The 14,139-nt window shown below is 57.7% G+C and overlaps 1 protein-coding gene across 1 annotated transcript in view; it reads right to left on the bottom strand.

Annotated features, from left to right (window-relative positions):
- The window catches only part of B4GALT5 (beta-1,4-galactosyltransferase 5), a 41,016-nt gene extending 27,530 nt beyond the window's left edge, over positions 1-13,486 (bottom strand). Inside the window, exon 1 of the mRNA XM_075438838.1 lies at positions 13,350-13,486. Within this exon, the coding sequence (XP_075294953.1) occupies positions 13,350-13,476 (127 nt within the window). The 5' untranslated portion in view covers positions 13,477-13,486. The remainder of the gene's footprint in view (positions 1-13,349) is intronic.
- Positions 13,487-14,139: the final 653 nt, after the last annotated feature.

Consider the following 14,139-nt stretch of genomic DNA (forward strand, 5'->3'; position numbering starts at 1 on the left):
CAGGGAGGTTGTGGAGTCTCCTTCTCTGGAGATATTCAAGACCCACCTGGACAAGGTCCTGTGCAGCCTGCTGTAGGTGACCCTGCTTCGGCAGGAGGGTTGGACTGGGTGATCCCCAGAGGTCCCTTCCAATCCCGACCATGCTGTGATTCTGTGACACCAGGAGCCCCGGCCGCGACCGGGAGCCTTGCACGCCCTCGGCACAGCCTGGGGACACGGCAGCTGCAGCCCGCGGCAGGGCAGGGGACGGTGCTGGGGGAGGGCAGCGGGGGGAAGGGTTGGTGTCAGCACCCGCCGTGAGCCCTGCTTCGCTATCAGCTTTCTGCAGCGCAGCAGCAAATGAGACAATTACTGTGTTGACTGGTGTTTTTTCTTTTTCAATTAGGTGAGAGCAGGGTTAACCCAGAGCACCCTGAAGCTGGGCAGCCCCCCCAGCACAGCTCCCTCCATCTGCTCTTGCTCTCTGGCCCTTCCCAACCCAATGCACAGAACAAGCAACCCTGGAGCTGCTTCGCAGGACCAGGTGCCAGCAGACACCCCACTGCTGCAGCCTGGAAACTGTAAGACCACCTGATACAACCCAGGACACCGGAAAGCCAGCGCTGACGCGATGACTGCAACCTAGCCAGCCTGCTGAGGCCTCTGAGCACTAAAGGACGCTTGTCCCATCCTTACGTGTAATTACAAACGCAAGATAGGGCAGGAGGACACACAGTGGGCTTGGGATGGAGGAGAAGGGAGGTAAAGCTTTGTTTACAGGTTTGATTAGCAATAAATTAAACAAGGGAACACTTTGCACCCAGCTGTCACACAAGGAGATTGGCCAGCCCAACACAAGGGTCAGGCCACATCCCAGTGAGATGGGGCAGCCAGGGTGAGGGATCCCCACGCCTGCAGCACAGTGAGGATGTGTTTACGCCAGGGTTATTTCCACTGCGGCACGCAGCGACGGAAAAACACGAAGAGTTCTGAGAATCAAAAGGGAGAGAGGTTTGCAAAGCCCCAGCACTACTGTAAGCAGCTTCCCCTTGAAGGAGCAGCACCTGCTGCTGCGTGAGAACTGCATAGGTTGGTTCACCTCAAAGCAGAAGTCACCAGTGTCTCTCCTCCAGCCATCAGGTTGGGGTATTTTCTGTTGCGCAGGCAGTGCCTACAGTCACGTTCACAGAGCGGGAGAGCCACGAGCAGCGGCTGCCCTCCTTACGTTGAACGGCGGTGAGGCGGAAGGTGGTTACGGGAATAAACTTCCCTTTTTAAGAAAGAGGAAAGGTGATTTGAATAGCGGGTGTATTTTCAACATCTTGGTCAGCTAGGTTGGGCCAGCAAATGCCTGCAGGCCGAGCGGCGCAAGCTGTGCTCGCAGCACACTGACCACAGACACAGGACAGGGCACCCGCAAGCACCAGCACCCCTGTCACCGCAAAGAGCCCCCGCCCTGGGGGCTGAGACAGAGACAGCCACGCACCTTGCGCGCCCTTTCCCTACCGCTCCAGGCAGACCCCGGCACGCGCAATGCTCTTATCTGGAAAGTCATTTTGAACTTGCCTCAATATCTGCTTACAGCAATGCTTCCTTCCACCGCCTTGGTGTGAACACAGAAATCAGCCCTGTGCAGCAGGTCTACCACCGGATCCCCCTGCCCCGTGCCCCCCTCCCCGGGCCAGGCACCCCTTGCCCCACGTGGGGACGAGCTGCAGGCAGGGCAGTGCCTGCCCGAGCCGAGCTGGAGCCCGCGACCAGCAGCCTGCTGCCCTGGGAAACGGGGAGAGCTGCTCTTGGTGCGAGACGTGGGCTCCCACCGCACAGCAAAGGCCAGCGCAAGGAGCATCGGCTGCTTTTATTCCTCTGCGACCAGCATGAGCCTCTCTGTAGCTGAAGTCCCACAGCGTCCCATGGCAACGGCACTGGGGGGGACCAGGAAAAGGGGAGACTCCTGTGAGCTCCAGCGCTGCTAATGGCCTCTGCAGGGGGTTGTGGGGATCCCTATGGAAGCACTGGAGGATCTGGTCCCTGCTGCAGAACCACACAAGCTCACACACTCACACACACACACACACACACCCCCCCCCCCCCAAAAAAAAAAAAAAAATCACAGCTGCTTTTCTAGAAGGTGAAAGCCTGACTGCCAAAAGCCAGAGCATCTCCCTTACCTGCCAGCATGGAGCTTTGTGTATCTGGAAACATGGTTGCAAACTGAAAGCTAGAAAAGGAAGCCTTTCCCCCCCCAAATCCTCTGGGATACTGAATGACTGACATCATTCACACACTCCTACCTCCCCATCACTTGAACCTTTTCCCACCTGCTTTTGCATTTGGTCACTGCTGCAGTCTGAAAGCTGCCTGCTGAACTACCCGGCTTCTTCGAAAGCAAGCCTCGCCACACAGAAATATGGCTGAGTAACCTTCTCACTCCATAGCCAGTCTCCAGGCTGGCATTTCCAAGGGCTTTGCTCCATTTCAAATAAGGCAATAAGCTTAGCCCTTGATTAAATACATAGTATAATCCACCTAAATCTTGTTAGCTGCAAAGCAAGTCGCTCGTCTCGGTAGTTGTGGGTGGCGTTGCGTTTCGCTGCCAGGCCAGCGGGGCTGCCCGCAGCGTGAAGGGTTCCTCGGCAGCACATCCCAGGCAGGCAGCAGCACCAGGGCAGCTGCTGACCGCAGCAGGCAGGCACCCTGCTTGCCACCGCCGCTCCGGCAAGCCCACACGGATTCAAGGCACAGAAATTCATGGGATCCTTCTGCAAAGCTTCCCCCTGTAATGGGCACAAGCCACCCACAAGAAAGAGCTTGCCCCTCCTCGCTTGAGGACATAAGTAGGGTGCCTCTGGGCTCGCCCTGCAGCCAGGGCAGCAGGCACCCGACAGCCAACAAAGCCCTAAAAGAGAAAAAACAAAACAAAACACAAAAACCCCACAGCAAGAGAAATGACTGACCCCGAGTGAGGGAGCCAGCCTGCAGCGCGGAAGGAGGATGCGCTGCAGCTCTGGGGGAATTTCACACCGTCCCAGTCACGATTCCCCTTCCTCAGGAGGAATGAATCAGTAGCACAGCTCTGTAGAGCCTTAGCAGCAAGGCCCGGGTGCCGAGTGGGAAGCACGCCACGACAAGGGTGACTGTCCCCGCTGCCGCAGAGGCAGCCTGGCTCTGGGAGAGACGGAGGCGTGCAGCCGGGGTCAGCCTCGCACACCCGGCATCGCCGTCCCGCTGCTCCGGCCCGCTCTCGCCAGCAGCGACAAGAAAAGCAGCACCGCGTCCCTCCCGCGTCCCAGGCTGCCGCTCGGCACGTCCCATCACGGGCGCACCGGGCTGCTGCCGTCCCCAGCAGCGGGAGACGGTGGGCCAAGGCAGTTCGGGAAGTCTGGGAAAAAGAAACCCTCCTTCAGGCAGGCCCTGTTCCTCTCCCACTTGGCTCTGGGATAACCATATAAATTTACAGGTGAGCCTTGCAAAGTGCACAGAGGCAGAACACCAAGTGGAGGAAGACTGTGAGGATGCTGTTTCCCAGCCCCGTGGATGCTCCTTCCCAGCCCGAAGCTCCCCACCAGCAATTCCCCCTGCAGCCACTTCCACCCAAACATAAAATCACGCTAGGATGTGGGACAGGGGAGATCTGCTCCTGAGACTACAGCGTATTTATTATTTGAGTTATTAGAAGATAAATTCACTGAAAAGCGCTCTTGCTCTCTATTTCTCTCCAGGTTTTGGATGCAGCAGATGGGGACCAGCTACGATCCCAATCCAGAGGCAGGAGCCCTGTAAACCCCAGCTCCATGCTGCATTAGCAGCTCCAAGGCTTCCCGCAGCAGCCAGGCATGTTTAAACAGCCACTGGAAGGATTTTCATTAAATTTTACCACGTTAACATGTTACGTGGCTTCTGTCATCTCAATTACCTTAAAAAGCCCAGGCAGAGATCTCAGGGGGAGTGCAGGGAAGAGGAAAAAAAAAATTGATTTAAGAATTAGTAAGGAGGGGGAAAAAAAAAAAAGTCTTGGGCACAATCCCAAAGCACAGTCTCAGGCAGATCAGGAAAAAAACTTCACAGGATTTCAAAACCAAAAAAAAAATAGAAAAAAGAGCCAACAGAGGCAGTATCTGCTTTAATCAAATACTAGCCAGGAAGGCTCAGCAGAGCAGATCTCACCAGTCACCAGCTGGCAGAGCAGGAATCAGTATTTTGGCACTGGCATCCTCGCCCAGAGCCGGGCAAGCGAAAGCGCTGCCTGCAGAGGAGCCGGGATGACAAATGACAGCAGTTGAGCATTGCAGGGGCATTTCACCACTTCAGAGGTTGCTGCTGTAACAATCTTCTCTGACTCAGCAGCTGAAAGGGACGCCGGGAAGGAAGCACCACAAAAAAAAAAAAAAAAAAAAAAAAAAAAGTCATGCATTATTAATATGGACTCTGGCAGCAAGACATGAGTTGGAAAAACACTGAGAGGAAGAAAAAAAATAAAAATGACTGCAGAGTAAGAGCGAGCTGCATGTGCGGAAGCATTTCACACTCCCGCAGGAGCTGCTGCGCTCGCAGGGCTGCTGCAGCCGGGGCCACCCCGCACCCCTCCGTGGGGTTCCCAGCTCCGAGGGACGCCCGTGTCTGCCGACGGGAACTTCACAGCCACTGTTTTCTCCCTCGAAGCAGGTTGCTGCTGCCATAGTGTGGAAAACACCACACACCTTGGGCATGGTCCACGCTAGTCTCAAGCTACGACAGCCCTGGGCTGTGGGATACAGCCATGTTAGCCAGTTTATTTACCCATGGTCTGTGCATTACTCGCTGGCTCCCAGCAGCTTCCCGCCCCGCGCACCCCTCCAGCCCTGGCAGAGCCTGGCAGACCCCCGGCCATGCCGCTGCCACCACGCCACTGCCGGGGATTTCAGCAAGCGCAGCCGCTGCGCAACGCGCCCAGGGCTCCCACGCCACTGCTGCCAGCGCGCAGGGCTGCGACAGGCAGGAGCGGGACTGACACGCCTTCCTTCTCCTGCCAGGTAAGCAAGGGAAAAAAAAAAAAAGAACAAAACCCGAAACCATATCAGTTAGTACTTGACTACCTGGTGCACTGCAGTGTTTGCTTTCCTCTCTTGTTCTGCATGCTTTGTACATGTTTTTTTAAAGGCACTTTATAAACATTAGCATTCACGTAGGCATCTTCACCCCTTTGCATCCAAAATCTTTGCTCAAGACACAGCTCCTCCCAGCCTGCTGCTCAGGGGAGACACCATAAATTCAGAGTACATGCTCCGCTATCGCAGGCGTCACGCAGACCTCCGCCAGCTTGTCCTCCTCGCCGCAGGGTAACCCCCCACTCCCTGTGCAGGGGCCTTTCGGCAGTGCCTCAGCATATTTAAAGTTTCAGCGCAGCTTGGTCCCCAGCCTCCCCACAGCAAAGGAGGTGGTGGATGCAGCGCCAGGATTCAAGAGGTCCCTTTGATCGCCTGCACGGCGATAACATTCAAGGAAAACCGGTCAATTATTTTGCCATAAAATTGCCTAGATATGCAAACAAAGACTGGCTGAAGACTGCTTATACCATAGTCCAGCTCACAGCTGTGCAACGGGGTCTTTTGCCTGCATTTGCTTTCTTCCATTGCGCGTGCAGTGGCATCCGCCACATGGAAATCTCTCCCAGCCCTTACCTGTCAGATGAGATGGGCACAGGGAGGGAAGAGCTTTGCAGGCGCCGTCCCACATGCAGCCCTCCCACAGCCCAAGTAAGCATTGCACACACACGCACCCACTCATCGGGGCAGGAAAACACATGTTTTCTAACACAGCAAGCTCCCACTGAGCAGGGAAACTGAGGCACAACCTGGAGAAAGAACCCACGGTGCTATTTGAATCCAAATCTCCTGGAAGCAGCCTTTGCCCTGCAGCAAGAGCTGGGGGTACAGGGATGGGTGACCTGGCTGGGGTCCCCTCTGCTGCGGGGGGGTGCGGGTGGGGAGGACTGGCCAGCACCCCCACAGCACCTTCAGAGGGGCCCCGGGACAAGACCTTGCATGGGGCAAGGGCTCTGGAGGGGTTTGTGCCAGCCCAGGGAGGCCACACGCAACTACAGGCTTGCAAAGGGAAGAGCCCAATGGTTTCACACCTCAAAATCAGAAACCTCGAGAAGTGAGCTTTAGGAAGTCACACACAATGTGGCCAAAGCCCAGCCCAAGCAAGCGCCAACCCCCCTCACCTCCCCCGTGCAGCCAGGAGTGATACAGGAGCTCAAAATGAGCTTCTTGCACCCCCCAACTAATATTGTAAAATTACTGGAATATATATATTAAACTTGGAAAAACAAGTGACAGATAAGGTGCACTAAAGCTTGTGGCTTCACCCACAGTCACTACAGAGCACAAGGGATCCCCCAAACCTGCCAGCCCCAAGGCACAACAGCCCACTCCTTCACTTCAGGTTAGAGCAAGAACAGCCAGCCCCAGAAAATTCCTTTTGTAATGGGAAAAGGGCACCGCTGCCCTGCCCGTCACACTCCACACCATAGCTGCACCCATGAGGATGCTTCCCACGGGGACGGGTTACACGGCTGTCCCCCCATCACCCCAGGACCCTGCCAAGCAGCAGACGAGGACGGCTGAGAGTGGTTTTCCTGCCAGGCACTGACATCACCCCTCAGCTTTTCAGCCTACCTTTCCTTTCAAAATAATAGCAGCTCCAGAGTAATGCTAAAAGCCCTGGTGGTTTTGATGTTCTCAATTTTACATTCTCCAAAAAAACACACCCACAAACATCCCAAAAATTTCTGATTTGGGGTTGGTGTTTTTTATGTTTTTTGGTTTTTTTACTTTGACAGCACAGTCCACTATACATTTTCTGCTCCATCTCTCAGAACAGGACTGACACCAACAGTGTTTAGAGCAGGTGCTAGAAAACCTTCAAACACACGTTAACAATCCTCACACACCAGCGTTTGAAATGCTGTCAGACAAAACCACGGTCAGAACAACAGTCCAAACGCAACGGAGAAGGAAAAGCCAGTATGAAAATAAGCTACACTAAAATAACCCAGCAAAGGTTTTGTCAAAGTAAACACACATTTTATCATAACAACAATGCTTTATAAATGAAGCTGTTCAGGGGAAGATTTTTCTCGCTCTGCAGAGCTGCCTGTGGGTTTCTCTCCCAGGCTATTCCTCCTCAGCGCTGCCACAGGGCGAGCAGAGGGCTCTGCAGAGCCCTGCCCAGCCGACAGCACCACCGGCTCAGGGTCACCCCTTGTGAGGCTCCCCAGAAGTTTCAATGAAATTAAGCATTTACAGACTCCACACACCGCTTGGATATTAAAACCCACCAACAGTAACAGCATTCAAACAGGAACAAGTGCAAACAGACAGCTCCTCACATCGCGCATCTCCATTCCCGGCAGTGGTCCCCGGGGTGTTCACCGTACCCTGCAGAGCAGATGCTGCCCGAGTTAATGCAATTAATGAGTCCACCTGGAAAAGAGGCAGACGATCAGCTCAGGAAACAAAGCAGCAGTGTCACAGCCCTTATCCCCACCAGAGCCAGCAGCCACCTGAGGTAGCCGAGCGCCTGCTGAAGCCCTGGCCTTCCACGGCTTCCCAGTCCCACGAAGACCAGGTCTCCTGGAAGTCTGGGCTGACACCACTAACAGTTTTGCTTTAAGGTTTGGTCCGTTGCAGATCACTGAAATTTTCAAGCATTTAATTTGCAGGAATGAACTGGTACATGGAAGCTTTTGTGATTACTGATCACCTTCCACAAGCCAGGCCTTCCAGAGATAGATGGATGCAACACGGGCTTTTCACATCTTCTCTGCAGTTGCAACACCCAGCGAGCCACCAGCAAAATAACCCAAACCTGACATGCCTGACAGACAACACAGGTGCTTGCAGGCAAAGATAGCCTAGTAATTCACCTGCCCTCGAAGAAACCTTGTAATTTGTTAGCCTTGACCAAAAGGTGGTCTCCAACTGACACCCTGCACCACCAGCGCCTTGGAAGCACTGGCACAGGAGCAGCTCTGTGCAAGCAGGGCTGCGGCCACTCTCCTGCCTGCATGTGCCTTTCAGGAGGCTCAGTGCTGGAAGAAAGCAGTGCTACCAAAGGAGCTATTTCCCACAGCCACCACCAGTCTTCTTCCACAGGTAGCACAGGAGGTCCTGAGCTCAAGTTCTTGTACCAAGGAATGCTTGAGGATTTATTACTACCCCCAGTCACTGTCCGATCCAACGACTGCAAAAACTTCAGTGGAATACACCGAGGAGCTGGGCTGTCCCCTCTGCAGGGTGTGAAACGCTGCTTGGCAGATCTTTCAGGGGCAGGAGGGTTAAGGTGGGCAGCGCTGCCGGTGTTCCGTGGTAAGGTACCACACTCCCTTACGCTGCGGAGGGAAGGCCTAGAAGATGAAAGCCAGGGCTACAACAGCACCAAGCTCATTTTATTATTCCGAGCTGCACCTTCACCTTCTGCCCCTGCTCACGCAGTGCCCAGCCACCCAGCAAGCTGCTGGCAGACCCAAAGGGGCACCTGCACCCAGCCTCTGCCCAGCCAAGCCACGGCCACCACAGCCCACTGGTGTGCTTCTCGGACGGGCTGGGCACCAGCACCCCGCCACGGCCAGCGTCCCCTGCCCCTCGGCCGGGGCTCTGCGCTGCCATCCCCTTCTCTCCACCAGCCCCTGAGCCTAACCTGGCTCCTCCTGCTCCCATCCCCATGAGAAGCGCACAGAAGACAAAAGCAGCAGCTACCCGCTCCCCCCACAACCCTCCTGCACCCCTTTCCCAGACTCTGCATCCCCACAGTGCCGTCCCCCTTCATGGGGCCACGGCCACCACCGCTCCTCTGCTCCTCACCACCAAGGGCAGCTCAGCCCCTTCCCACCGTACCATGGTCCTGGGGCAAGCCAGCGGCTGCAAAATCCTTTGCCATTTTCACCCCTGGAACTCCTCTGTGCTAACATTTGCCAGGCTGATGCATTAAATAACCAAACTGGATCAGCCACATTCAGGCATATAATAAATATTCTTGCAAGGGACCAAAGCAGCAGACGAGCTGTGCGAAGGCAGCTGCTGGTTTCCACAGCACTGCTCTGCTGTCCACCCGAACACGGCGTGCAGGAGTAGCGTTTCAAAGCACTCCTGCCTAACAAAATCAAGTTCTTGCACCATAAAAGTAATTCAGGGCTAATGCTGCTACCTTGTGCCCTGTACGACCGGTCGGGAGCAATTCCTGCAAAGTTTTGAGGAAGTAAAACCAGAGTGAATTACAGCTCTCTCACAAAGGTAACAACCTTTCACCCAACAATTTAAAATCTCTGCATTATTTTCCTACATCAGACCCAACCAAGTAAGACTCCTGTGCAAATCTAAGCTTAAAAAAAAAAAACTAAATAAAAAGGTGCCAACATCTGGAGACACAACAAGGGAAAAGCCAAGAGCAGCTACCCGAGCACCGGGGAAGGCTCCTGACCTCCCTCCTCCCAGCACGCAGCAACCACCCTCTCCACGAGAAACAAGTCCAAGGTCTGAGAAACCCCTACTGTTGCAGCGAGAGTTACCAAGATGAAACAGCAACTTGCAGTGCAAGCGGCTTGTCAAAGCATTACTGTTTTCAGCTGCAGGAAGGAATTCCCTCCATTTCCCAGGCCCTGTCAGAAGAGCACAAAACCAGCAAGACAAGACATTTTCAGGGACTGTAGCCCAGCTCCTTGGAGGACCCTTGCTCCAGCATCAGGGTCCGGGCACGGACAGCAGAGCTCTGGCAGCCTGTTCCTGCACATCCCCTCTGGAGAAGCGAGAGGCATGCGGGACGGTCGTCCCGGGAGCGTGAGCACCTCAGCGCCGGGAACGAGCCTTGCAAAAAACCTCTGGAGCAGGATTAAACGGCTCGCCCCACACCAAGCTCTGCTTATTCCAAAGACAAGGCCCGTGCGATTGCACATAATTAAATCACAATCTGCCTCGCAGCCCTTTAACCGCCGCTGCTGCTCGCAAGACCTCCAAGCAAGGCAGTGAACAAAAGCGACCTCCTCGCCCGCAGACGCATTGCCTCGTACCTGCTGCCTCGCTGGGCTTCCCCGGCAGGCAGCGCGGCCCCGCGCACACACCAGAGCATCTCCTGGAGCCTCCGGCCGCTGCATCTCCACCAGCCGCGCCGCGCCTCAGCCCCAGCTCACCGCAGAGCGGAACAATCGGCCGCCTCATCCAGCGCACAATGGCCACGAAGAGCCAGACCCACACCATCACCCGGCCACGGCAGGGACAAAAGCGAGCGGGCGCTGGGGAACAGCGTCGAGTCAAAGCAGAGCCTGCTGTATTTGTGCCGTCAGCTGGGTCTCCAGCAATTTACTTTCCCAGGTGGCTCTGGAAGCCCAGGGATGTAAATGGTGAGAGGGGTGTGTGGGGAGGACACACGGGTATTGGACGGGAGCACAGCGAAGGAGGCAGCGCTGGCTGTTTACATTGGATCGCTCAGCACAAACTTGAGGCCACAAGAAAATGTCAGTTCCGTAGGAGGAAACCTTGGTGAAGGACAGAAGCGAGGCGCTACCCCAGGCATCCCATAAACCAGGGCACAATGCAAACACAAGCCCCAAAAGCTCTGGGCTCCCTGTGGGTACCAAGCATGGCGATCTGCTGACTGTAAACATGAATTTCTTCCGGCATTTCCGTCTCGAGCAGACCAAGGGCACACTGGCGTTACCTGGTTTGCACGGCGCCAAACAGAACAGCCGGCTGGCGGACAGGCCAGCGCCCGGGTAGGCAACCCAGAGCCCAAGCTGGGCTCCCCTTCGCCATCCCCAAAAGGGCACCAGAAACAGTTTTCCTGCATCTCCAGCCAGTAAGGGAAGCAGCAAGCGTGCCAGCTCCACGCCAACGCGCTGAGACAGCACCCAGAACTGCAACTGTCCCAGTTTTCTCCTGGCACTGGCACACAGCTGCTCCAACACAACAAGCCTCAGCAACACCAGTGGATTTTCTTCCCCCTCAAACCAGGGGCTTGGGGACAGCCCGGGCCCAGCTCTGCCCTCCGCCATGGTGACAGCTCGCCCTGGCACAGGGATGCTCAGACCCTCGCTGCCATCCCAGCGCGGCGCTGTGCCCAGCTCGGAGGGGCTGATGCTGCCCAGGCAGGGCAGACTGGCTCCAGCCCTGGCCACTCAGCCCCACGAGCGGAGGTTTGCTGTAGGAGCCCCTTCCCAGCAGCCTGTGGCACTGTGCAGACGAAAGCCCCTCCAGACTCAGTCTCCAGCCAGTCCAAGCTCGCTCGCAGCTTCAGGTCCCGTTTATTTGGATTTCTTAATTAACATACGATCAAGGAATGGATTAACCACTCCTCTGCCCGTGGTTTAGCCGATGAGCCCTTCTTCAGCCGCGACCCCAACACCTCCTGCAAGGGACAGTTTTAGCGCAGAGGTGTCTTCAGGTCCTTCAGCAGATGCAGAAAACCAGCCCAGCCCTACCCCACCACACAAGGTGGTGGTGGGCAGGCTGAAGGGCCCCAGAGAGCACCTCTCCATCAGATGCCACGCAGTCGATTTATTAAAACCCCCAGCTCTGCTCGTGTCCTATCTCACTTTTCCTCCAAGCTTCTCCTTACCACTCAGCCTGAAAGCAAACTCCCTCCAAGCGCTGGGAAGATGGGCCCAGCTGCCCCGAGAATCCTGGGATGGGTTTTCAGGACAGAAAATTTTTGGCTGAAAGGCGTCGGGGAGAGGGGGGAAGGAAACAGATCTTCTGTCACCTGATGGGGAGATGACTCAGAACATCACTGACATCCATGGGCGGGTGGGGACAGGGACCACATTCACCTCTCCGCCTTCTCGTCCAGCATCGCAGACAGGGAGAACATGGGGCGGGATGCGACTGTGCTATCTGAGGTCCACGCAGGGAAAGGCCTCTGGGCAGAGAGCTGGTCTCCAGCACCTCTAGGACTGGTGACCACACAGGAGTGGCACAAAATGAATCAGACAACCCCAGAAAAGGATCAAAACCATCCTTGTAAGAAAAGTTTCCTTCTGAAACCGTGCAGCCATTGCCTTCAGGCCTGGGGAAGCCTGCCCACAGCTATGCTGCAGCTCTTGGAGAAGACACCCCATGCGCCTGCCTGGCAACGGGCTGCAGAACGCATCTGAGAAAACAACCGCCGGCCCCACGGCAGCACGTCAACAGGACACGTTTATCGAGGGAGCAGGCGGCGGCTGCACCACGTGTTAGCACCAGTACGAAACTGTGCTCCGATGGACGCAAGAGAATGGCTCAGCAGCTCCCAGGCCAGCCTGCAGGACATCGGCCAGCCCGACGGGACAGCAAAGCGCTGGGCCACCGAGGAGAGTGGTGGGGAGGCCAAGGGTGTGTGTCCTCACTCAGGCTGTGCCCAGGACACGAGCCCCACGAGCCCCAGGGCTTCACACACCCGCCAACCCCCACCGAGCCCTGCGAAAGGCTCCCAAAGCCCAGCAGCAGCCATGGGACATCATCTGCAAACAAAAACCCGCAGAAGTCACCTTGAAAAGCACGCACAGGTCTCCCTGGGATGTCCATGCTAGGGATGGCATGAGCAATACCAATGACACCTCAAGGAGAAACTCCCATTCGCAAGATTTCTTTTGAAAGGATTGTTTTTATAAGAATTAATTGTTGTCAAAGTTCAGTTGAAGGCCAAACCACAAGCCTTGGCTCCTTGCAGGAGTGAGATACGCTGTAGGCAGGCAACAGCCGCTTTCGGAGGCACGAGCCTTCCCGCATCTGACGGGAGACGGGCGCGCAGCCCCGCCGGCACCAGGCGCTGCCACTCTGGTACCCGGCCACTCCAGCCCCCGCGAAGCACGCCACGAACAAGCAGACGGGCAGGAGCACGCTCTCCTTCGAAACCCACACTCCTCACCTCCCTGCCTGACAAAACGAGTAGGATTTCCGTCAGAGAGCGAGTGCAGACCACAAACACTTGGGCAACGCTCCGCTGCTTCAAAGCAAACTCTCCGGGACAGGCGGGCGGCGAGGCCGGGAGGCAGGCGGCTCGCTGCCCCCCGCTCGGCCCCGCCACCCGGGCAGCCCCACGGGGAGCACGGCCGGCCCCTCCCGCGGCCCCTCCGCGCACCGAGGGCCGGCAGCCCCGCCGCGAGAGGCACGAGTGGGCACCGGCCACCGGCCACCCCCAGGGGCAGCCCCTCCCCGTTCCCCAGCCGCGGGCTCTCCCCGGCGCCGGCGGGAGGCGAGGACGCGCCGCCCGGCGCCGAGCCCCGGCGCACCGCGGAGCCGCAGCCGCCGGGCCCGGGCCGCCCCTCTCCGGGTCGGCGGGTCGCGGATTACTCAGCGTTTGCAAGCAGAGGACGGCGCGCCCCCGCCCCGCACCCCGGGCCTGGGCCCGCCGCTTACCGATGCCCGGCGCCACATAGACGAAGTAGAGGAAGGAGGAGGAGAGCGAGAAGAGGAAGAGCGCGGCCAGCAGCGAGCGCCGGGGCAGCAGCCGCCAGGCGCCGCGGGGGCCGCGGGGCCACCGCATGGCCGATGCGCCGCCGCCCTGCTCCTGCCGCCGCCGCTCACATGCGCCGAGGCCCGGCGGGAGGCGCCGCGCCGGGGCCGCTCCGAGCCGCCGCCCGCGCCCAGCGCCGCCGCATGGAGCCGCCGCGGCGGGGCGGGGCGGAGGCGCGCGGCGGGGCGGGGCGGAGGCGCGCGGCGGGCGGCGAGGGGCGGGGCGGGGCGGGGCGCCGCGGGGACCGGCCCCGGAGAGCCGCTGCTGCGGGGACTGAGGGTGCTCGGCGGAGACCGGCTCGGCCCGCTCCCGGGGGGCCCCGCGGCACCCGGCCGTGGGCACGAGCACCGCCGGTGGCACCGGGACACCGGGAAACGGCCCCGCGACACCCGGCCATCAACCTGTGACACTCAACCATGGCTCCAGGACACCCAGACGTGACCTTGGGACACCTGACCATGGGCATGGGCCACCACTGATGGGCCTGGGACACCCGGCAATGGCCTCAGGACACCTGGAGATGGATCTGGGCACCACTGATGGCACTGGGACACCCAGCAATGGCCTCAGGACACCTGGCCATGGACCTGGGGCACCCACCATTGGTCCTGAGACACCCAGCGATGGTCTTAGAACACACAGAAATGACATTAGGACACCCAGCCATGGTCCTGGGGTACCACTGACCGTCCT

Source organism: Opisthocomus hoazin, chromosome 18, assembly GCF_030867145.1.
Source record: "Opisthocomus hoazin isolate bOpiHoa1 chromosome 18, bOpiHoa1.hap1, whole genome shotgun sequence".
NCBI lineage: Eukaryota > Metazoa > Chordata > Aves > Opisthocomiformes > Opisthocomidae > Opisthocomus > Opisthocomus hoazin.